This window comes from Natator depressus, chromosome 5, assembly GCF_965152275.1.
Source record: "Natator depressus isolate rNatDep1 chromosome 5, rNatDep2.hap1, whole genome shotgun sequence".
Classification (NCBI taxonomy): domain Eukaryota; kingdom Metazoa; phylum Chordata; order Testudines; family Cheloniidae; genus Natator; species Natator depressus.
Window position 1 is genome coordinate 74,115,378 of NC_134238.1, and position 23,949 is coordinate 74,139,326.

The 23,949-nt window shown below is 41.6% G+C and overlaps 1 protein-coding gene across 1 annotated transcript in view; it reads right to left on the minus strand.

Moving 5' to 3' along the window:
• The window catches only part of DTWD2 (DTW motif tRNA-uridine aminocarboxypropyltransferase 2), a 181,177-nt gene extending 158,308 nt beyond the window's left edge, over positions 1–22,869 (minus strand). The window contains exon 1 of the mRNA XM_074953008.1: positions 22,517–22,869. Coding sequence (XP_074809109.1) covers positions 22,517–22,665 — 149 coding nt within the window. The 5' untranslated portion in view covers positions 22,666–22,869. The remainder of the gene's footprint in view (positions 1–22,516) is intronic.
• Positions 22,870–23,949: the final 1,080 nt, after the last annotated feature.

Genomic DNA, 23,949 nt, shown 5'->3' on the forward strand with positions numbered 1-23,949 from the left:
AATGATCCAAAAGTACCTCTTAGAAAACTTCATTGAGATTGTTCCAGAGGACAAGACAGACATCCGTGTACAGATCAACAAAATGCTACCCAAGAAAAGCACTTGTCCCCATTGCCCAGAACTGCAAGCCAAAAGAAAACTGAACCCGGCCCCTCCCAATCCAAGAACACCACTTCTACCTCTATCCATGCACAGAATGAGAGTGATTTGTATTGCGCTGAGGAAATCAGACTTCTAAACCAAGGGACTATCTTTTACAATCAGACTTCTAAACCAAGGGACTATCTTTTACAATGTCCTCATTATACTCTTAAAAATCAGGTATTCTGACTGAACAGTCACTAGTTGCTTGCAAGGGTATTTTAAAATTTCTTAAGTATATAATTTTTATGCTCCAGTATCTTTCTATTTGTTTATAATGGATTACTTTTTTAATATGTAGTGTTTTATGACAGCAGAAATTTTATCTTGATGCCAAAACATGTTAGCTACTACATGATTTCAATATTCTGTTTATTGCTATTGCATCATTTTAAGATAAAGTGCCTTCTTTAAAAGTCAATTGCTTTGTTCTGTGACCCCTTGAATAATTGTCATTTTGAAAGGAGGGGTGGACATCTGGAGGAAGGTTTCGGGCATCATGGTGGGGAGGGGGAATCATGCATTTAAAAAATCATGCTCAATACATCTACCTGAGCTCCCTTCCCTTTCCTCACTGGACTCATCTGGGTCTGAGTTGGATCTGGCCAAAGAGCTCCTGGCTCTCCACAGGTGTGTACCCCCTTCATTATGCCCCTCTTCCTTCCTGTCCTTGCTGGGCACTGCTGAGATTCCCTTCTCTGGGTCTCACAATGTGTCCATCATCACATTTGAGGGGGTGGAGACCCTTTCAAGCATGTCATGGAGCTCGTTATAGAAGAAGCAGGTATGCAGGAAGACCTCAGATTTCTTGATGCTCTCCTTCACCAATTGCTATGACTGGAAGTCCTTTGCTTTCACCCACCATTTCTTCCTGTTTCTTTCTTAACCCAAGGCTTGCATTCTCTCTGCAATGTATGCTTAGACATCCATGGTCCTGAAGTGCCTCACAGTTGGACTTGCACAGACCTCTTCTCCCTACCAGACTGAAGAGATGCAGGACTTCTTTCTTTGCCCAGAGAGCAGCATGAGATTTAGCTGGAGCTCCATCTTTGCACTGAGCCCTGCATGTTTTCATGCCAAAGTGGGCTACCGGGGGGCAGGGGAGCAACTATTTCCAAAACAGTCTGAACTTTAAAGGGGATGGGAAGGACACCCTGGGCAGTGCACACACTCCAAACGAGGCACCAGCATAGCTTGCAGTCTTATCCTTACCACTCCACACCAGTGGAAAACAAGGAGAACTATGACTATATGTTCAATGACCTGCGATTACTACAGGATCAGTCAGCAAGCAAGTGCACTTTGTTTTTTATTACATTATAAAGGTCTTATTTTAACATTTTGTCAGTGTTATACCCTCAAAGTTGACTGTTAATAAGAATGGTCATTGTTTCTTTGCACTCCATAAATTTATGTGTTTTTTTTAAATTGTAGTATATTTATTGTGTGTCACCAAACAAATGTCAGAGACCAAGTGGCATCCCTCCCACCAAACTCATATCAGCAGTTTATAAATCCATGTTCAAGCCAAGTGCTGAGAGCAGTACACAAAAGCAGCACACTGCAATACTATCACATACTGTCAGTGATTTTATACGACCTGCCTCAGCCATACAGCTCCTCGATGGGCTCCTGTAATGTCCCTGGAGTCTGGCTGTTCAAAATCAGCAGTTTGTACGTTTCATCACTCCAACCTACTAGTAATGCTTCCCCTTTTGCTTCACAAGTATTACTCGATACATAACAAGCAGCAATACCAGGAATATTTGCCTCACTGAAATCCAGTGTAGTCATGAGGCATTGCTAGAGTTCTTTCAACCTACCAAACACACATTCAACAGACATCCTGCACTAGTTTGGACGGTAGTTAAATCTTTCCATGGTGCTGTCCCGGTGTCATGTACAGTTTCATGATCCAAGCAAGCAAAGGGTAGGCCACATTCCCCCAAATCACTACTGGCATTTCAACCTCATTAATGTGAGTGTGCCGGTCCAGGAAGAATGTCTTTTGGAAGTCCTGTATTCCTAAAGTTGCACACATCATTCACCTTCCCTGACCAGCACAGTCAGTGAAACAGCCTGGAGATCTACCAATGTTTGCATAACCATGGAAAAGTACCCTTCCTATTTAGGTACTCAGACACAAGGTGGGCATGGGAGAAGCATCTGATTATGCAACCTATTGCCCCATCACAGTTTGGGAAGCCCACTTTTTTTCAAACCCTCTATTATTTGCTGCACATTACCCAAAGTCACAATCCTGTGAAGCAGGACATACTTAAATGGCCTTGCACTCCTGGATGACAGCCACCCCACAGGTGATTTTTCCATTCCTGAACTGACTGCCCACCAACCCATAGCAGTCTCCAGCTGCAAACTTCCAGGGTGTGATTGCCACCTGCTTTTCTGTTGTCCAGCTGCTCTCATTCTGGTATCACTGTGCTGGAGGGAACAGATCCAAGAACTTGGCATTCTGCATCCAAAAGTTCTGAAGCCACTGCTGATCATCCCAGCTGCAAGCCCACCAGTTGATGCTCATCCCACAGGATGAAAAACACCATTCCACTATGTGGAGCTGGTCAGTAAATGTCTGTAACACCCTGTAATTTTTATTCACTATCTGCATCATCCATACCTTCTCCTCCTCAGTTGTCTCAGCTGCTTCGTTACAGCACCACCACGATCCTGGAAGTGGTAGACACTGAAGTTCTGCAAATACAGAAAAATTGTGCATCTGTCTCTAAAACAGCCACCAGCGCTGCACTTAGCTGTGCTAGATCTCTTAGTCCAGTGGATAGAACAAAAAGGCAGCATGAGGGATAATGGGCCTTTTAAAAAATGGCAGAAAAGTTATGAAATGGAGGAAAGGGAATTTGTGGGAACTAGACCCTGAGCTCCCATAATTTGCTGGACACAGTCTAGTTCCCACAATGCACTGCAAAAGTCTCCCACAAGGCAGAATAGTGGCCCAGGGATACTGGAATGCCTACCCATGTTGCACCACATCTTTCGCCAACACAACATCTCACTATGAGAACGTGCAGCACTGACAAGAGCGGCCAAGTGTGCACTCTCTCTAGCAACATCGGCAGCTGTAAGCAAACAAAGTTCAGTCGGCGAAACTTGCTATTGTAGACATGGTCCCAGCAGCGCTACCCTGGTGGTAGAGACAATACGGAATTTTAGAGAAAAAGTTGCATAGACACAGTCTACAAAGCAAATAGAACGCCAGTGGTTCCATGGCAGTTGAAGGAAAATTGGCCATAAATAAGAGCGAAAGCAGCACGTGTAACGCATGTGCTGCTCATCCATTAATAATTGCTGATGTTGGAAGGGATCAGAAAAGAGAACTGTTTGGGAAGTGTTACCTTCTGACATGGGTAAAAAAGGATGATCCCCTCCCATGCGCCCCCCCCCCAATAAATTCTGTAGAAACCAGTCATTGTCAACAGAAGAAAGAGACTGAGTGCACTCCTCTGATGAGAATTAAAATTGGTGAGCAGAACAAAGCTGAAGCGATAGGCAGTTTTGCTTTTGGATATAAAGAGCTTCACAATAAATGTACAGAAAGAGATTACAGGAGTTCAGAGTGAAGACTAACTATATAGATAAGAGGAATACTATAGATAATATAGTAGATATATAGATAAGAGGAATACTATAATGATTCTTAACATCTGGCAGTGGGAGGACTTTAAAATAAAACATACTTGGGAAAATTAAGATTTAGATACTATAGCAAGAGAAAAATGGACATTTTAATGTTTTCAAACATGGATTATTGAATAGAAATATCAATAAAAGAAGTAAGGGGCTTTCCACAAAATTTACAAATTCCAATATGATATTTTCCTAACCAAAGGATGTATGTAAGCATCCTCTGTGAAATGGTAGGAAAGACCAAAAGTCTCATTCTATAATCATTCCTATTTTCCTCCAAAAAGTTACTTAGCAAAATACTGCAAAGCACTGATAAGAGTTTGTAAACTGGCCCTACTCATTAGGGACTTAATTAGGAAACAGAAAAAAACATTTCCCTCATACCATGCAGAAGTCTACTCCCACTAACTAACGATTAGCCAATACATTAATTCCCTAAGGCAAATTGGCTTTCCCTCATGAATTATGAATTAGCTACTTCAAAGAATAAACTCTTTTTTTCCTTTTTAAAACAGACAAAAAACTTGCAGAACAAATGTAATAATTTTCTCTTGGTGCTATAATGATCTTGATTTACATGAAAACAAACTTTAGGATCATCTCACACTTTTAAAGTCACAGTTATGAGTCAGTACTAGTTGAGCTGAGACAACACTGGTCCAAACTAGTATTCTCTGGTTTATCAAATCCAAATCCCACACTGTCTATATGAACTGTGTACTTTGCATATACAGTATTCTGTCATTCCTGAAAGCTCAAAACTAGTAAGTCAGCCCCAAAAAGTCACGAGGGGTTTTTTTTTGTTTGCTTTTTTAAGATTAAATTATCTGTTGGGGACACTGGGGCATGGCCAGTAGGTAACTCGAGGGGATGGAAGACCACGAGAGTCGATGAAGCCCCCTCGCACTAGGCCCAAGTGTCCTTGGCCCCCCCGCCTGGAGGCACTCGCAGCAGTTATGCTGAGAATCTGCAACAATATGCTGCAGAGTCAGACTGCCTGAAACTAAGCAAGGCCAAACAGGGCAGATATGGAAGAACAATGCTGAATAAAGCAGCTTTATGTATGGTTTAAGAAATGATACAGAGAACAAGGGCACTAGCTGGGAACTGGATTGGCTGGCTATATGGATACTTAGGGCAGCTTGCTATTGAATAAGTATGCTGGGAAAAAGAATGTATAAAAGCCTGTGTAACTTCCTGCTCTGGGTGCAGGATTTGAGATTTTATTCTCCCTGTACCTTTTTGCAGCTGCAAATAAACTTTTCTGCTTCTCCACCCCGTTGTGGTTATTGGGTGCAGCACACCGGGTAGCGAATCAACCCAAACTGTTGTTTAGCCTCTCGGCACTGGGTGCCGGCAACATATGTTTATGTCTGTTTTCCAGTTCTTCGCTCTCCCCACTCCCAATGCATATGTGTCAGAAACAATGGTTCCAACTCTTGAAAATCTATACTAAGTAAGGCAATTTCAGCCCCTGTGGCAGAAGCTCTCACTACAAGACTCAATGAAGACCAGGACATCGCTGTGCTAGTCCCTGTCCTAAAGAGTTACAATCTACAGCAAAACATAGTGATGAATTTGATGTGAACTGAACTTGTTTCATTTGGGATTACGAAACATTCATTAGATGGGAACAACTATTAATCCCTGTTCAGCTGGACTTGATTCAAATTGGTGATCTCCATGTGAGAGGCAACCTAGCAACTACAATTCCTAGTGTTACACCTTTCATACAAATATCCATCTTACATCTGCTTCACCTTTGGAGGCAGAAAAAATTCTAGAGGACCTCCTCAGCAGGAAGAGTTATCTGGAAAGTAAGAGCAGCCAATGAAAACATCTCACTCTGCTTGCTACAGTATGGAGACTGAAGAACCTATCACTAATTTATGAACCCAGCCCTGAAGTGAGAACAAGTTTTAACATAATATCCAAATTCACTTCTAGATAGGTTTTGCAATAGAAAATCATTCCAATTATTATTCCACAGTCCTTACATTAACTTTACTACATATGTATATATTTCCTCAACCATGTATGGGTCATCAGTAGGGTTTGAACCCACAGCCTTCAAATCAACAGCACAAACGGCTTCCATTTCAGTTATGGGAGTAACCAGTGGGAAGAGAAATATGCTGTTATTCTCTATGTGGATGAGTCCACAGAAGATAACACACACATTGCTAGTTGGTTACACAAGCATTTTTGAGAGAGCACTGGAACTCTGGGCATCAGGACTGAGAACTAATCTGGGACCTCTAGATGTAAATTCACAAACCTCTACCATTTGAGCTAAATAACCAGATATCTTAGCACAGAAGTGGTAGCAGAGTGACAGACCTCTCTCTACATGTTGTCCAACTGCTAAAAGGTAAAACAGCCACACAGCATTAGTGTGGATTACAAAAGCACCTAATTCACCATGTTCCTTCTGAAAGGCTATGCAACAAAGTGGATGTGACTTGGCTCTTTTATATTAAAAAAAATGCCGGAAATAACTGTGCACACACACAACTTGTAGCAGTATAATGGCTCCTAAAAAGTGTTGTGAAGGGCAAAGAAACATTAACAGCATTCAGTGAAAGAAGTGACACTAGAACTCAAGGCCTAAAGGGTTGCAGTTAAGTTTAGTGAATTTTTCACACGGCTAAAGGGCATTGGGGAGGATAACTCCCCCTCTGCTTCCCCAAAAACTGCATGGGAGCCAGAACTTTTCATGTTATTGTGAGACCACCAGTAGCAGATGCCAAAAATCACAATATTCATGAAAAAAATTGGGAGAGATGGCAACACTGCATATAATCACTGGGTGGTGATGATCAATTATGTGAAAGGCCAGGCTTTGTGACTTATTCTCAAACTGGACTGCAACACTACACAGGCAACAACAGGTTTTGGGTATGTAGTGTATAACAATGTTTACATAAATGTAGTGCTACAAGCAATGAACGTTAAATGCCACCAAGATATAAGTATACTGCATATATATTTTGTCCACAAAATAATTGATTGCTTTTGTTCCCTTGAATTTAAGCTTCTCCTGTGACACATACTAAAAATTAGCCAATTAGTTAGCTATTTTTTAAATCCCTTTTACATGTTCTCTTAAGTCTTGATCCTCTGAAGACTTACGACACATATATCACTTCATTCATGAGCAAAACAGCAAACAAAAGATTCTTGATAAAAATCAAAGGTTGGCAACACTGGTTTTAAATTATTATTAATTATCTGTTTCTCACTGTGACATCTTAAGGGCCAGATTGACCCAGCCGATGTACAGGAGGGTGGAATAAATATGAGAGGAGCCTTCTCTCTGCTGAACTGTTACCCGGAGAGGCCAGGGACAACTGCAAACCTCTTCATGCCCTGCCCCAGCCTACACCATTGGGAAGGGGTGATGCCTTATAGGCTACTGGTTGGTAATCATTCTATTTTTTTTCTGGCCTAGAAGAAAAATTTTCACCAGCTTTAATTATAAGCAAGGGGTCCAACTTGCTACTTATGCTTCTATTTATTCCCATAGAAATTCTCTGTTAATTTACAATTAAGGTTGCTCAAGTGCATGCCATATCAATATAATTACTAAAAATCAAAGAAATCACCACCTACCTCACTGTTCATTTTCAGTGCAACCTCCACTGACACATTTTACCTCCCTAACTGCATAAAGCCCAAATAGTCAATGTTCTCACTTCCATAACAAACTCACTTTCAACTGCAACAAATTGCCCACCTCATAATCACACCCAAATGCACAGCCAACTCCAATCTCAGTAAGACTGAGTTATCTGATTAGCACTTCTTTCACTAGAAAGGAGTACAAAGCATTATCGCTGCCTAAAAAATTCTAAGGCTGAGGTTCAAGTTGAGGTTAAGATTGTGTGTTAGAGCAGTTTTTGAGGAACTGTATTTGTGCAAATATGGGGGCACTTGGGGATGTGGGGCTTTGTTTGAGCTTTGAGGTGCAGGTCTAGAAAGCAGCACTTGGAGGTACTGGACTATGCCAGATATAGGAGACAGAGTATTTCAGAGGATGTGGTGTCCAGAGTAGACTGAGGGGGGGAAAGATCTCTCCTGATTACAGGGGCAGGGATCAGATGGGAGACATTAGTAGTCAAGCAGGTGGAACTCTGATGGAGGTAGCCACAGACAAAGCTGATTGGTGTGGTTGAAAGATGACATATGGGAGCCTGCTTAGGGAGACAAGGATTTTGAGAGAGCCAGGCCCACCCTACAAGCTATAGCTCTCAGCCAGCCCTCCCTAACCAACTATGAAAAAGTGACTCCAGCTAGCTCTCCCAATTCTGGGCAAGAAGGCTAGGATGCCAGCTCTGACATGAGAAAGTGAAGCTCTTTCCATCCCCAGCCAGGCACTGAGCTTGTTTCTCTCTTTGACTCCACTCCCCGAGGCATTCCTAGCTAATAAGCACTATAACCGTCTTTTTTATTTTGTTTGCAAATTACTTAATGTTGTTGGTTTTGGATAAATGCAGCTGTGTGTCAACTGAGGTGTTCAGATCATTAAACTATAGGGATCCAAAAAAAAAAAACCAACCCAAAAAACAACCCACGAGTCTCCTCTAGAGGATTTCCAAAAAGGATGGTTAAAAATGTGTAGATTTTTTTTTAAAACTAGCATGGTGTTGACAGTGAAAACTGAAGTTTGCCCTCTTATTGGCATGGTAGATTTTGGGTAATAATCAGGTTCAGGTTGCACGTTGTTCTTATGCTGCTTTATGTGGCAAATGAAAATCAAATTTAATTGTGGAGCCTCTAAGGTGCATCCCCCACATATTCACCAGGGCCTGAATCCTGTAATTGTAGCCACGTGGCTGCAAATGTCCACATGTACATACCCAACTACAGGATCAAAGCATTAAGATCTTAATTCTCTGCACACTGTAAAGTCCTTCCTATCCATTATATTAGGAAAGTCAGCCAAAAACTCAATTGTACTTTTAAAATATATCCTCTCTGTCAGCTGCTGACGTGCAGATTACTCTCTGGTTGGCACAGTATTGACACCTTCTTGGGCTACATCCATTGGAGAACTACTGTAACAAGTACAAGATGGACACTGCCCAGTGATATCTGGAGGGAACTGGAAAGCTGGCTCAATAATGCCAAGGTTAAGTACCTCTAAAAGCAGTTGAGGTTTTTTTCATCATTTTATTATTGTCACCAGAGTAACTTATCACATAATTAGTTTGTGCTCCATCTGCAGACCTCAGGTGCACAGTCTCATTATTAGTCCACAATTTTGCCAACTCCTCTTTATTATGCATAGCTCTCTTTCCCACTGCTTTTGAACTGAGGCCCACGAATGACAGCATTAAAGAGCCCTCTCTTCAATAATTAGATTTGGATGTTTATTTACCCCACAAAAGAGGTTTATGAGAATTTAGTTGAATTTATTTTCTGTTGTAACTGTTACATAATATAACATTGCCTTTACTTTACAAGATGCAAGTGTCTTAATATCAATATTAAAGGTTCAAAAATATATTAAATACATTTCTACCTCACATTTTAAATATATGGACTCCTCCAAATCCCACCAGTTGTAACTAAGTATTTCTATTGCATTCCTGCTATAATTATTGTGCAGATGTTCCTATTATGATGAGGAATTGTATAATACTGTAATAAGATACTCAAGCATGTTTTCCACCTTTTGGTCTAAAACCCCCTACTGGCCATAGAATCTAGCTTTAAAGCAATCTGAAAATTTTGCCAGGGTTAAAAAGAGGCCTTGTGACATGCACACATGCATGCACACACACACACACACACACACACACGCACGCACGCACACACCACAAGGCAAAAACCTAAACCAATTGCACAGTTCTATTTCTCATTCACTATGTTGGCAAGGGATGGCAGCGATATGGTTATGTGATCACTTTGAGGGTACAAATGACTAATTTTACAGAACCCTGGCTGATTCTGAGATACCAAGGGAAACCCATCAAAGGTTTCTCACATGGATGTAAAGTTATCAAGGCCATCTGAAAAAAAGATTTCTTTAGCTTCAAAAAGGAAAAGAAAATAGTCTCTTTCCAAACTTCAGATGTTAAGTGGCAGGTGCACAACAGAGGAAAAAAGGTGTTCCTGCTTTTAATCACCACCTGGAGTACAGGCCACCACAGAAGGAGGCAGGATCATAGCCCTATTCTCACCTCTAAACTGTACGGGGAGACTTTGGCAAACCAGTAAAGTGCCTGAAACCACTATAGTTTATGGCTAAAAGCAGCCAAGTCAGCAGGCTTAGCTTAACCAAGGCAGGAGGGGAGGGGGGTCTTTGGGTGCCACAGAGAGAGCAGCTTGACCCCGAGTCCTTCGTGATAAGAATTGTGTTGAAGTGGCTGATACATGCATTTTTGAAGAGCAGGATGTGCCCCAGGAATGTCTATTGGGGGCCTCAAGGCTGCAAACTCTGGAAAAACCCACACCTGGTTAATCAATAATCAGAAGGAACCTTTTGCTGGACCACTGAAACTGCTTGTAACAAGTTTTATTTAAGGGACATGTCTAATGTATAAATAAGGGGGAAAAGTTTGAGGTAGTTAGACTCTTTTTGGACTCTCCCTCTGGATACATCTTGCAGTCCCCACAGGCAGACGGAAGATTTGGCCACCGGAAGCCTGCCGCTGTGTCACTCGAGAGCCACACTCAGCTTTGGTAATTATCAAGGGTTGGGGTTTTTTACTAACCTTTTGCGGAGGTCTGTAAGTGCTTGAGACTAAGTAAAGTTTACCTTTAAGTGAAAGCACTCTTGTGCTGTCCTGTTTGTGCCAGACATCTATCGGTTGGACGGCCGTGTCTCCCCTGATTTATTTCCTGACACCACCTCGCACAGAATAAAAGTTACCAAGAGCTTTGGGTTGAAAGAACCCCAGGTAACAGTACTAGCCATCAGAGCTAACTATCCAGAGAAAGGGATACACTTGCCCCTCATCATGACTGACAGGGAGCTCCAAGAAACATCATGGAATAGTGATTCCCAGTGCTCCCAACATGGCAATGCAGGTCTGTACCTCCCTGAAATGGGGAAGAAATTACTACCACAATTTGATTGTAAGGTTTTTTGTTTGCTGCTCCAGAACTTGTTAAAATTCGAATGAACAAATCTTCTATTTATGTTATACTTGTTCAGCCTCTTCCTTGCTTAATGTTTCTTGGTGCTGCTGAAAATCTACTCTGCCTTTTTGCAGGCTTTTGAACTTTTTGCAACTAATGAAATTGACATATTTGACCAGACAAATATCATGTTTGACATTTGGCAGCTCCAGTGTGTATATGGAAAACTTACTTTTAACATTTAGCCGCAATCATGAGGGCAATTTAACAAAAAATATTGCTGTCACATAAAAATAATTCTAAAATTATCATTCCTTTTAAAAGGTTTTTCTTCTTTTTGCTGCACCACTAAATATCAAAAATCAAAGGCAATAAAAAACTCTTTCTTCAGGGATAGAGTAGCTCAACTAGTCATCCTGTTTCTATTTGGTTTTTAATATTTCCAGTGAGAACATAATGCTAAGAAAGTCTGCAAGATGTTTTTTAAAATATTATACTCTATAGCAGAGGTGAGCAAACTACGCCCTGGAGGTCACATCCGGCCTTCCAGCCTGTTTAATCTGGAACCTCGAGCTCCTACTGCAGAGCAGGGTCTGGGGCTTGCCCTGCTCCCGCGCTCCAGCCAGGGAGCTGGGTCGGAGACAGCTCCGTGCGCGTGTGCCAAGGCTCCTGGAAGCAGCAGCATGTCCCCCGTCCGGCTCCTACGTTTAGAGGTACCCAGGGGGCTCCACACGCTGCCCCCATCCCTAGCGCCACCCCTGCAGCTCCCATTGGCTGGGAACTGCAGCTAATGGGAACTGCAGGGAGGCACCTGCAGACGGGGCAGTGCGCGGAGCTCCCTGGCCGCACCTCCACATAGGAGCCGGAGAGGGGACATGCCGCTGCTTCCAAGAGCTGCTTGAGGTAAGCGCCTCCCGGAGCCTGCACCCCTGACCTCCTCCTGTGCCCCAACCTCCCTGCCCCAGCCCTGAGCCCCCTCCCGCACCCTGAATTCCTCATTTCTGGCCCAGCCCCAGAGCCCACACCCCCAGCGAGAGCCCGCACCCCCACACCCCAATTTTGTGAGCATTCATGGCCAACCATACAAGTTCCATACCCAGATGTGGCCCTTGGGCCAAAAAGTTTGCCCACACCTGCTCTATGGGCTAGTAAATCATTTGTTTAAAATTATGCACCACAGAGGAGTCGCTGTATCAATAGCTGCACAAAAAAAATACTAAAAAACTGGAGTCACTGATATAGAAGTATTACTTTCAGTGATGGTAGAATTGTTGTGAATTTAGAGCAGCTGGGATGAGTACCTACATCTCACATTTTAAGAACATAAGAAATCAAAGGTTCTGAAGCAATTTGGATACTTAAGATTTTTTCTAAATTAAAGCAAATTTGTTAAAATTCATGTTTACATTAAGTATTTATTGGAAAACAAGTTCATATAGCTCGGTAATGTGCCACCAGGAAACTGCAGACATCTTTGTGCTCAGGAAAAGTCTGCTGCCTCTTCACACTTAGTTTTTCATCAAAAAACTTGCAGAAGATGTCATATTCATTACTGATACTACTGAGCACACTACATTCTTCACAAGCTATGTAGCATGCAGGGGTGTTGTGTATTATCTTTCTTCACCAATGGGTCAGTTATCTTCATCTAGATTAAGAGCCTTCATCAAGCACATGGATAAAGTACAGTACACCAAAACATTCGTGTATAGTTACAATGATCATACCACAGATTGATCATTTCAGATTTAGTTTTTCTTACAACAGCCATCCTTTAAAGTATACATGTTTTATCACAACTAGGGCTCTCGATTAATTGGAGGTAACTCATGCGATAAACTCAAAAAAATTAATTGCAATTAAAAAAAAGGGATAAATTGCACCGTTAAATAATAGAATACCAATTGCAATTTATTAAATATTTTTTATGTTTTTCCACATTTTCAAATATATTGATTTCAATTACGACAAAGAATACAAAGTGTCCAGTGCTCACTTTTTATTATTTTTATTACAAATATTTGCACTGTAAAAATGATAAAAGAAATAGTATTTTTCAGTTCACCTCATACAAGTACTGTAGTGCAACCTATCACAAAAGTGCAACTTACAAATGTAGTTTTTTTTAAATGACAACTTCACTCAAAAACAAAACAGGGTGGATAAAAAACAATGATTGTAAAAAAAAATTTTTTTAAATCAGATTTTTTGGATAAAATGCTTTTTGAGTAAAAATCTTATCTAAAGATAGTTTTAATTAAGATACATTATAGCTCAAAGATATCTCATCATGGAATAGGGATTATAAATTCTAATTCTATAGTATCAGACAATATATTCATGTACTGTTTAAGAAAAGTTTTGTAAATGAGTTCCAATACTTCATGGATTAGGGACCCAATCTTATGAGGCTCCACGGGCTTCTGTATAGATTATTTAGGTTAATCTTTCTATCTACCCAATGGGATTCAGTGCTCAGTCTAGAAGTTACCATCAGAGATGCTTAGTTTTGCAGTTCTCAGACTCTGGATTTGTGTCTCCAAAGGTAACATGCTTGTTAACAGCAAAAATGTTTTTAAATAAATAAATAATATATAGAGGCGAGAAATAACAGACCTCAACCTTATTGTCCCTCTGTGAATTTGTGTGCACAGAGTAAATCCCTTACCGTTCTCTAAAAGTGCAAAGTTTCAAAAAGTTCAATGAATAGAAGATTGTTGGAGGTGGAATAGATTGGACAAGGAGAAGAAGTCTGGAGATAAATGGGAGAAGTGAGGGATAGGCAGTAGAAACAAAAGTGAAACTGTTTGAGCAGCATATTCCAGAAGCCTTGAGGTTTTCTGAGTGTAGCCTTCACTGATTTGAGATCTACCATACCATTCTCTCACTAGAAGGGAAAACCTATAATGGCAGCAGGCTTTAAACGAGACCCAGTTTGGGAATATTTTAATGAAGTTCCTCTACCTGTGGGTAAGACAGGAATGCGTGGAAAATGCAAACAGTGCAACAAAGAACTGCAAGGCCTGGTTGCCCGCATGAAACAACATCACAAGAAGTGTTCCTTCTCAGGAGGAAGTTGATGAAAGGAGCAGGTCTGAACATGCAGGATCTTCAGGTTGGTAAACTTTTTTATTTCATACTTCTTTCCTAAGGACTGCCTGTCTTCCTTCTGGACTATTCTTGAATTCTCATGTTTGAGGAAAAAAAATAGTTGTTACTCTACAGTACTATCATTTTAGATGCACTTGTGATAAAAAATAAATAGCTGAAATAGGCAGATCTCCCTTTTACAATTTCACCTTTGAAGTAGTACCGAGTGTCAGTGTATGCAATGAATAATACTCAATGAACAGTATTTAAATTATTATTAACTGCATTGACCTATTTTGTTTAGGAGAATCCATCCTCAACATACAGAATTCTGAAGACTATTCACCTTCAAGATCACCATCATTTTCTATAGTTTCAGAGTTGTCTGCCACTGATAATGTTTTAGTCACATCATGTACGTCACATAACCTCAGTATATCACCTGTAGCAAAAAGAAAAAAAAATCTCCATCATCCAGAAACAACCATAGGTAAGTTTGGGATAAGAACCAGCAGATTACAAAAGAGGTAACTGATGAAAAAATTGCCTGGTTTGTTTATGCAACAAACTCTCCTTTCTGTATGATTAACTTCATTAACAAGGTTCAGTCATTAAGACCAGGATACAGTCCACCCAACAGGGCAGATGTTGCAGGCAAATTGCTGGATAAAGTATATGAAAGAGAAATTGAGCAGTGTGCAAAAGGTCCGGAGGATGAAATTGTTCACCTGAGTCTTGATAGGTGGAGCAATGTCCACAATGATCCTGTTGTATGTGCTTGTGTGACAACAGAAGAAGGGAATGTCTTCCTTACAGAAACAATTGATACCTCAGGAAATGCACACAAAACAGAAAACTTACAAGAAATAGCAGTAAAAGCTATAACAAACTGTGAAAAAAAATGCAAATGTCTAGTACGCAGCTTGGTCACAGACAATACTGCAATTATATCCAAAATGAGAAAAACATTTAGAAGAGAATCCCAAGCTAATAACATACGGTTGCAGTGCTCATTTGATGCACCTCCTAGCCAAAGACTTCAGTGTTCCAGAAATAAAGGCTTATGTTGCTGAAATTGCAAGATACTTCTGTAACAACCACTTAGCAGCAGCTATTCTGAAAAAAGTGGGAGGAACCAAGCTAACTCTCCCAAAAGACGAGCGATCGAACGCAGTAGTGGACTGTTCTGAGCACTATATCAAGAACTGGCCTAATCTGATGACAGTTTGAGAATAAAATCATGAAAAAAATAGATGGCACTGTCATAGCCAAAGTTCTCAACATTGGGCTTAAGAGAAATGTTGAACACATGCTAAGCACCCTGAAGCCTATTTCTGTAGCCTTGAACAAAAAAAGGGAAATAGCTGTTCTATTGCCGATGCTGTTGAAATTTGGAAGGAACTGAGTGAGATCTTAAAAAGAGAAATATGCAATGACAGAGGTAAATTACAAGCATTAAAAAAACAAATGGGACAAGCACTATCTCCAGCTCATTTTCTTGCAAATATTCTCAATACTCAGTACCAGGGTACTGCTGAAGAAGAGGAGTTGGCTATGACATGGACATCCAGCAATCATTCCTCCATAATGACAACTACAATAAACTTCAGAGCTAAGTGTGAACCATTCAAGAAATATATGTTTCCTGATGATGTTTTAAAGAAAGTCATACCAGTGAACCGGTGGAAGTCATTTAAGCACTTAGATTCAGAGACTGTTGAAGTGATAATCTCATTTTTAACAGCAGTAGCTTCTTCTGCCGGTGTAGAAAGAATATTTTCTTCCTTTGGGCTAATTCATGCCAAATTGAGAAATCATTTGGGACCTGAAAAAGCAGGAAAGCTTGTTTTTCTTTTCCAGATTATGAACAAACATGAAAATGAAGGTGAAGACGACCAACTTAGCTGCAGAAGCCAATATTTTAAATTTCTCATGTTACCTGGCTGACAGTCAATTTAATTTTTGTTGTTTTTTTAAAATATTTCATTTAACTCTTTTAGTTAAAAACAATTTTAACAAAAACAACCCTGATTTTAAAAAACTTGAATATTTAGCTGAATTCAAAAATTCATTTGCTTGTTTTGTTAAAATATTATGTTTGCTGTTGAAGAAAAAAAAATCCAGAATACAAAACGTTGTTGTTTCAGTTAACTAAAGCAATTTAAATGTGTGTCTGGGGATGTTCTCCTAATACAGCATGGCAAGAAAATCCTCCAAATATTAATGATTAACCTGTTGAATTGGAGAGAGTTCACCTCCCAATGACTTCATACATATCTGCTTCAATTACCTTTGGTAAATGAAATAACCAAACCACCATTCATTTTCTGAGATAGCTGTAAAACTAATCCGAAAAGTTTTCAAAATAAATCACTTTAAAAATGTATAGTGTGTACCTTCTAAAAATGAAACCTACATCTATCTCTGAGTTGTGAAGAATACGTATTAAGGTTATAACAACCAACAAGAGTGCACTTTTATGTAGAAATCTATGATTAAATCGAGTCTTCCTGACTAATGATTTAAATCATGGTTTCAATCAAATCCACCCTGCAAAACAATGTAAAACTTTAGACCCTACAAGTCCACTCAGTCTTACTTCTTTGTTCAGCCAATCGCTAAAAGAAACAAAAAGAAAAGGAGTACTTGTGGCACCTTAGACCACAAGTACTCCTTTTCTTTTTGCGAATACAGACTAACACGCTGCTACTCTGAAACCTAAGAGAAACAAGTTTGTTTACATTCACGGGAGATAATGCTGTTTTATTTTTAAATGGAGGTTTTTTGTACATAATTCTACATTTGTAAGTTCAACTTTCATGATAAAAAAGAGATTGCATTATAGTACGTGTATTAGGTGAATTGAAAAGTACTATTTCTTTTGTTTATAAAGTGAGTACACTTTGTAATCTGTGTTGTAATTGAAATAGATATATTTGAAAATGTAGAAAATTTCCACAAATATTTAAATCAATGGTATTCTATTATTAACTGCGCAATTAATCATGATTAATTTATTTAATCACTTGACAGCCCTAATCACAACAAACAGTATGACAATTATAAAAAGCAGCAATGGCTGTCTTAAAAAGATTTCTTTTTCACAACAGCAAGAATTATTACTCCTATTCCACAAACATACAAAGATACCTAGGACTACTTTCACAGATTGCTAGACCTCAATTCACAAGCACACAAGTAACACATGAACACAGATCTATTACAGATGATATTCCAGATAATTTAAATTTTCCTTGGTTAAAATCATAGGGCCTGTTCCTGCAAATACTTCTCATGCACAATTCCCTTTGAAGTTTGTGGAAGAACTGTGCACATAGCTTTTACAGACCTTTAACCAAGATCTGTGCCAACAAATCGCTATATATTGCTTTATGTCATCCTCTTGTATATGACCAACCACCTTTTTTAAAGCAGCATACTACATTTAGGGAACAGCAATGCACTGGTCTATGTAAGAGCACCATTTCCTAACCCTAAAACCTCAGCTTGGATTTTAGTATAATTTTAAAATAAAATATCTACATGGTCTCATTTAGAAGATTAGGGTTGGAAGAGATCACAGGAGGTCTCTTAAAATTGAAATTGTGCTTAAATATAAAGCAAAATTTCAAAAGGGAATATGGTTTGTTTCTTTTAGTATAGCTATCAAGAATGACATAGAAATTAAATTGGATCTACTTTTCTTGATTACAGTTTAAAACAAACAAACAAACAAACAAACAAACAAAAAAAAACCCTGTTGCTAAGCAGGTTGTTTAAATCTTCAGAAAAAAAAATCTTTAAAAATGGCAAACCAATTGCAATCACCAAAAAATTCAAAAATGTATATGTGATGAGAAATCACATCTAAATGTTAAACTCTTTCCAAGTTCATTAAACGAAGGGGCGGGATGATGGGGGTGGTGAAAGAATCAATAGCTGTTACTTTCCATTTTGTTAGAATTAGCAAAGTCAGTTCTGTTAAATATTTCTTGAGACACTTGCTAGTCTTATTGACAGCAATCATTTTATATTAATACAAAACAGATAACCTGTATTTTAAAGGGACAGGCTTCAGAGAACAGCACTTATGTCAATTACAATCATCTGGTTGCTCACTGGACTAGAACTGGCAGAGCAATGGCATGACAGGCAAGTTCACATTGTATCCATCCCAGCTAATCCAGTATTCTAGTTTAATTGATGGTTTACCCAGCTAGACCCACCATAGGCATGTTTTCAAACAAGGCATTAATGTTTTCAACTGAGTTATATTTTGAGCCTATAACAAGCTTGATAGCTTCTCCAACCAAAACACATTTGGTTGAGTGGGGATTGTAAAAATCAGTTTGTGAACTGGCATCAAAAGAACATACAACAAACCAATAATCCACTAACCTAGAACAGTCTTTAACCATCATCTCGTAATAAGATCATAAAGATCTGTTATGTCCACTGACATGGGCTATATCTATTATTAATATACTCTATGCAGTTCGCATGTATATACACACACACCTTATATTTTCATTTTTAAAATAAAGTACATATCTAGCCCTGTTTGTGAAGATGGTATTCTAAATGTAAACTGACACAAAGTTGTCTTCCTGAATCTAAAGCCAGATAGCTCCAGTGATTACTCCTGCTTTTGGCTTAGTTTTCAACTATTGTGTATTTTATTTCTGTAGGTGTTCTTATGTTCTATGGCCTTGTCTATACACAAACATTGGAGTGTTTACACTAAACCATGCAGAAACAGATTTAGTTAAAATGAAAGCAACACTTTGCTTAAAAATGTTTAAATGTGTTTGTGAAACATATAGTTTACTTTTAAATTAGTGTAACTTGTTTGTAAATAAGGCCTATGTTTGATAAGCACATTTTATAAATCTAAACAAATTTCTTTGTACAAAAAAATACACCATGAGGCATTAGATGGCAATATTATATCATTATCCACAACAACTCCAGGGATAACTGAAGATTTCTCCCCAATCAATGGGTTAAAATGACTTCAAAACATTCTACCAACTTACAGTGGTATTGGAAGTGATTTTGAAGAGTTACTCCTGAAGGCATTCTGCGCCAAAAAATTAAAAATTCTGTGCCAAAATATAAAAATTCAGCGAACAATATTTTAAAATTCTGCAAATTTTATTTGTCAAATAAATGTGGAGGCTCCAGCATGGCATTGGGGAGCACAGGCAACTGGCTGCACAGAGGTAGGAGGTCACTGTGCAGCTCCCCCACGGGACATGGCTCAGCAGTGAGACTGCATCCAACCCTGACACAGCGCAAGGATCAAGCCTGCCCCACAAAACACCCCAGGGCCCTGCCCCTACATGCCAGGTGTGGGCAGGCAGGCTCAGCCTGGCAGGATCCAAGTGTGGAGGGACTTAGTGTGGGGGGATCCAGGTGTGGATTGAGAGGGTTCTGTGTGGGGCAGTCTGGGTGTGGGAGGCAATCTGGATGCACAGGGGCTTGTTGAGTGATTCTGGGTGCAATGGTAATGCGGCTCCGCGTGAAGGTGGTTGGGGCTCAGCAGGGCAGGGTCTGGGTGTGGGGGGGGAACAGAACTCAGCAGGGGGATGTGGGGGATTCAGTGGGGGGGTCCAGATGCTGGGGGAGTGGGACTCAGCAGAGTGGGGGTAGGTCGTTGGGGGGGTTCAGGTGTAGGGGGAGTTCTTGGCGTTGGGGAGTAAGGCTCACCACGAGGGTCTGGGTATGAGGGGCTCTGGATGCATCGGGGTTGGGTGGATGGGGGAGCAACTCCCCATACAGTGATCTCTGCCGCTGAGGAGCGATGGTTGGGGAGTTTGCAGAGCTTCCTGCAGCCTGGGGAGAAAAGTCTGGGGGTGGGTCTGACCCAGCCCCGGATGCCGTGCAAGGACAGAGGAAGTTCCGTCCTCCAGAGCCCAGCTGGACCTAGCAGCTGAGCCTGGCGCAGGGTAGGAGCCACCAGCCGAATCTTCCCCAGTCCTGCACCCTGACCCACATTGATTTACCTCTCTGCCAGTTGCCCTAGGCACCCAAAACATACTGTTGGGGAGGGTCGCATGACTGCTCTTGTGGCTTCCCTTAGCTTCTCTGACAAAGTCATTTTTCTGTGGGGAAGCACATAAATCTGCAGAGGACATGAATTCTGCACATGTGCAGTGGTGCAGAATTCCCCCAGAAGTAAGGAGTACACTATAATTCAAAAACATACAGAACACAAGACAAACTGACTTATGACTACAGAAAGATTATCCTTCTATCAACAATATTGGAAGAGTGCAACTCAAACCATTGAATAAATATTAATTAACTATCATTTCACCACTGAGAGTTAAATTTTTAATCATGCTCATTTCACGATTGTCAAATCTGCTGTGAAAGTGTTCTTAAAACCAATATGTGCTGAGTCATCATCCGAGATTGCTAGAACATGAAATATATTGCAGAATGCAGGTAAAACAGAACAGGAGACATACAATTCTCCCCCAAGGAGTTCAGTTCCAAATTTAATTCACACATTTTTTTTAATGAGTATCATCAGCATCAAAGCATGTCCTCTGGAATGGTGGCCGAAGCAGGAAGGGGCATATGAATGTTTAGCGTATCTGGCATGTAAATACCTTGCAACACTGGCTAGAAAAGTGCGATGTGAATGCCTATTCTCACTTTCAGGTGACATTGTAAATAAGCAGGCAGCAGTATCTCCCCCAAAGGTAAACAAACTGTGCTGCTGTAGCGTTTTAATCAGACATACCCTGTGATATGAACTGAAGAGACAGCAAGCGTGAAGAGAGAGGAAGAGGAAAAAGTGTCGTTGGAAGGGAGCTCAAGCACATTTGGCAATATTGTTCCGAAATTGACCCAAAAGATCCTTCTAAACACACCACGACAACAAAAAAGCAAGTGTTTTAAAGATTTTTTAAAAATACTGATACACACCATTTCAAGGGTGTTCTATCAAGAAAAGTTAAGATAAAATATCAGTGTTTCTTTAAAGGGAAATACAAGTAAAGGACACTGAGAAAGCAGTAACACGATAATGCAAGGACAATACAAAGTGATAACAGCAAGAACTACTAAATAGTAGAATCAAGGTTCGCTGTACTAGTCTAGACTTCACAAACTTAGTTCTGCCATGTCTTTTTATTTTTAAATGCCATTTCCTGTTATTTTTCACCGACACTAGGTTATTTTCTGACTTAACTACAGTACTATATGATCCACTGATTTAGGACTTAATGGCTTTGGGGCAGTCCTGCACATTTACATACACTGAACATTAAGCACGCACATAAGTGCATGCAGGATTGGGGCTTTAAGGTCCTCCTCACAGCTGTTCAGCATCTGCTGGATACTACTTGGGTATACACTGATCAAAATCAGGAGAGCACAGGTTGGTAGAAATGACTACTTAAGGCAACTAAACAGTTTTTCCTAGGAATATGTACATAAACTTAGAACCCAAGTTGTGGAGCTAGAATATTGTGCTTTGTACCACTTGATGATTACCTCTTCTGTTCATTCCCTTGGGGCACCTGGCATTGGCCACTGTCCATAGACAGGGAGGAATAGCTCAGTGGTTTGAGCATTGGCCTGTTAAACCCAGGGTTACGAGTTCATTCCTTGAGGGGGCCATTTAGGGATCTGGGGCAAAAATTGGGGATTGGTCCTGCTTTGAGCAGGGGGTTGGACTAGATGACCTCCTGAGGTCCCTTCCAACCCTGATATTCTATGATACTGGGATAGATGGGCCTTTGGTCTGATCCAGTATGGCCGTTCTTATGTACCATTCGGTACTGAGCTTTCTGGCTCATGAGTTACCAGCAGGACTGTAGCAGGTGGGGGTTATAATGCTATTGCTGTAATTTCAACTCTATCTATATACACTTATAAGAGTTGGGCCTCTACTGCTGACTAATACGGTCTCATTGTTGCCTTGTACCTGCCCATCCATCTGCATCCACACATCTCCCTCAGGGGAAAGGCTACGGGAACATACATAACAAAAATGCCGCCCCCCTCACTTACCGCACCAGTGGAAGGTGCGCAGATGCTAAGGTGAAGCGTGCGGTATAAAACCCACAACCTGTACATCTCACCGTGCTTTACAAAGGGAATACGCACATCATTCCCCCCCCCCCTTTTTTATTTTTTGGAGAGGAGAAAACTGAGGCATGGAGAGGTGAAGTGGCCAAGGTCAGCCATTGGCAGAGCTGCAACCCCCGCCCGTGGCTCAGCAGAGACACTTGCACCTGCGACCCCCGCCCTGGCTCCACTCCCCCTGCAAAGGAGCAGAAGGCGGAGACCAGCGCCCCGCGACACCCGAGAAGACCCGCCTCGGGGCTCCCGAAGGCACGTCCCGCCCCGCGCCGCGCCCAAGGCTGACCCGGCGGAGCCCCGCGCTGCGGCCCGGACACGGTGCGGGCAGAGCTGGGTGCAGACAGCGGCCCGTGTCCCAGCGCTTCCCCCTCCACAACAGCAGGGGGCGCAGCCGCCAGGCCCCGCTACCCGGCTCGGGCTGACCCCGCGCCCCGCTCCTCACCGGCAGCGCCCGCACTCGGCCCGCCTCACGCAGTGCTCCACCGGCAGCTCCCACAGGCCCTCGCAGCCGCCATCTTCTCGCCCTGCTGCTGTCTCCACGGGCCCTTCCGCGGCGCCCGACTCTTCGCTCCCAGCCGCTGCCGCCTCCATTTCGCCGCCGGCTGGGCAAAGCCGCTGCTCGAGGCTGCGATGTGGGAGACGGCCGCCAGGTGGCGCTAAGAGGCCGTGAAAGGCGGCGGCGGGTGGGGAGCTCGGGTAAGGCCGCAGGGCCCCGTCACATGTGTGAGTGTGTGTCGGGGGGGGCGTCAAGCGCCTATCGTGGGACCGTCCCCATGGGCTGCTCAACCAATCACAAGGCCAGGTAGGGTCACTGTTCCCGCCTTGTGTGTGCGGGGGTGGGGGTGGTACCGGGTTATCGCGGTCTGGAGGTGCCATGCCAGTGGAGAAGGAGGGGGGGAGATAGGGCTGGGCGGGGGAAGGCTGCGCAGCCCTCCCCGAATTGCGCCAGAGCCGCGCCCGGGGGAAGGTTCCCGTGCAGTGTTCGAGGCCGGGGCACGCTGTTTGCCAGCCGCGTGTGAGAGCTGGGCGCTGCAGTCGCGCCCACCACCGTGAAACTGACCAGACATCCTGGGCAGGTGTGTTTATCCGCACTGGCCCAGAATTACTCCGGGTTAACTCCATGAGTGGCTGCGCTGGTTCTGGACGTAGGCTGCGTTATTCTGCATTAGTTTAATTCGCTTTGTTATTTAATATGTATTATTGTAGTCCACAACTGGAGTTAATCAAACCTGACTTTATTCTATTTTAGCATTTATATGTAGGCAAACAAACATAGGTCTGCATCTATGCTATAGCATATGCTGGTGGAGACTCTGTAGTGTAGGCATACCCTATGTGCAAATCTTTGCAGGATCAGGCCATTAGTGAAAAGTAGATTGGGGGTTTTTTAAATTAATTGTTTGATAAATTCAGCTTATTGTTAAAAGTTAAGTAACTTTATAATGTCTTTCATCATTTTATGACTAACACCCAGTGAGCAAACACTTTTAATAAAACAATATCTCCCTGTGTGACCCTTAGTCCTTGTTCTCAATGGACACATGCACAACACCTTTAAAAGATAAGCCTGGGAATTTAAATTAATAACTCTGCTAGACACTAAAAATCATGGATTTAAAAAAAAAAAGACACTGGCTTTGTGGCTCATTACAACAATCTAACCCTCCTTAGTCCTATGACTGCAGAGGTGTTTACTATCAGTGTCATCGGGAATGATGGTTTGTAACGTGTGTTAACTCTTATACACATATCTGTTCCACCCTTGTATTTTTCTGAGACACTCTGAATACCTTTCCCAGACCTGAAAAAGAGCTCTATGTAAGCTCAAGAACTTGTCTCTTTCACCAAGAGAAGTCAGTCCAAAAAAAAATTACC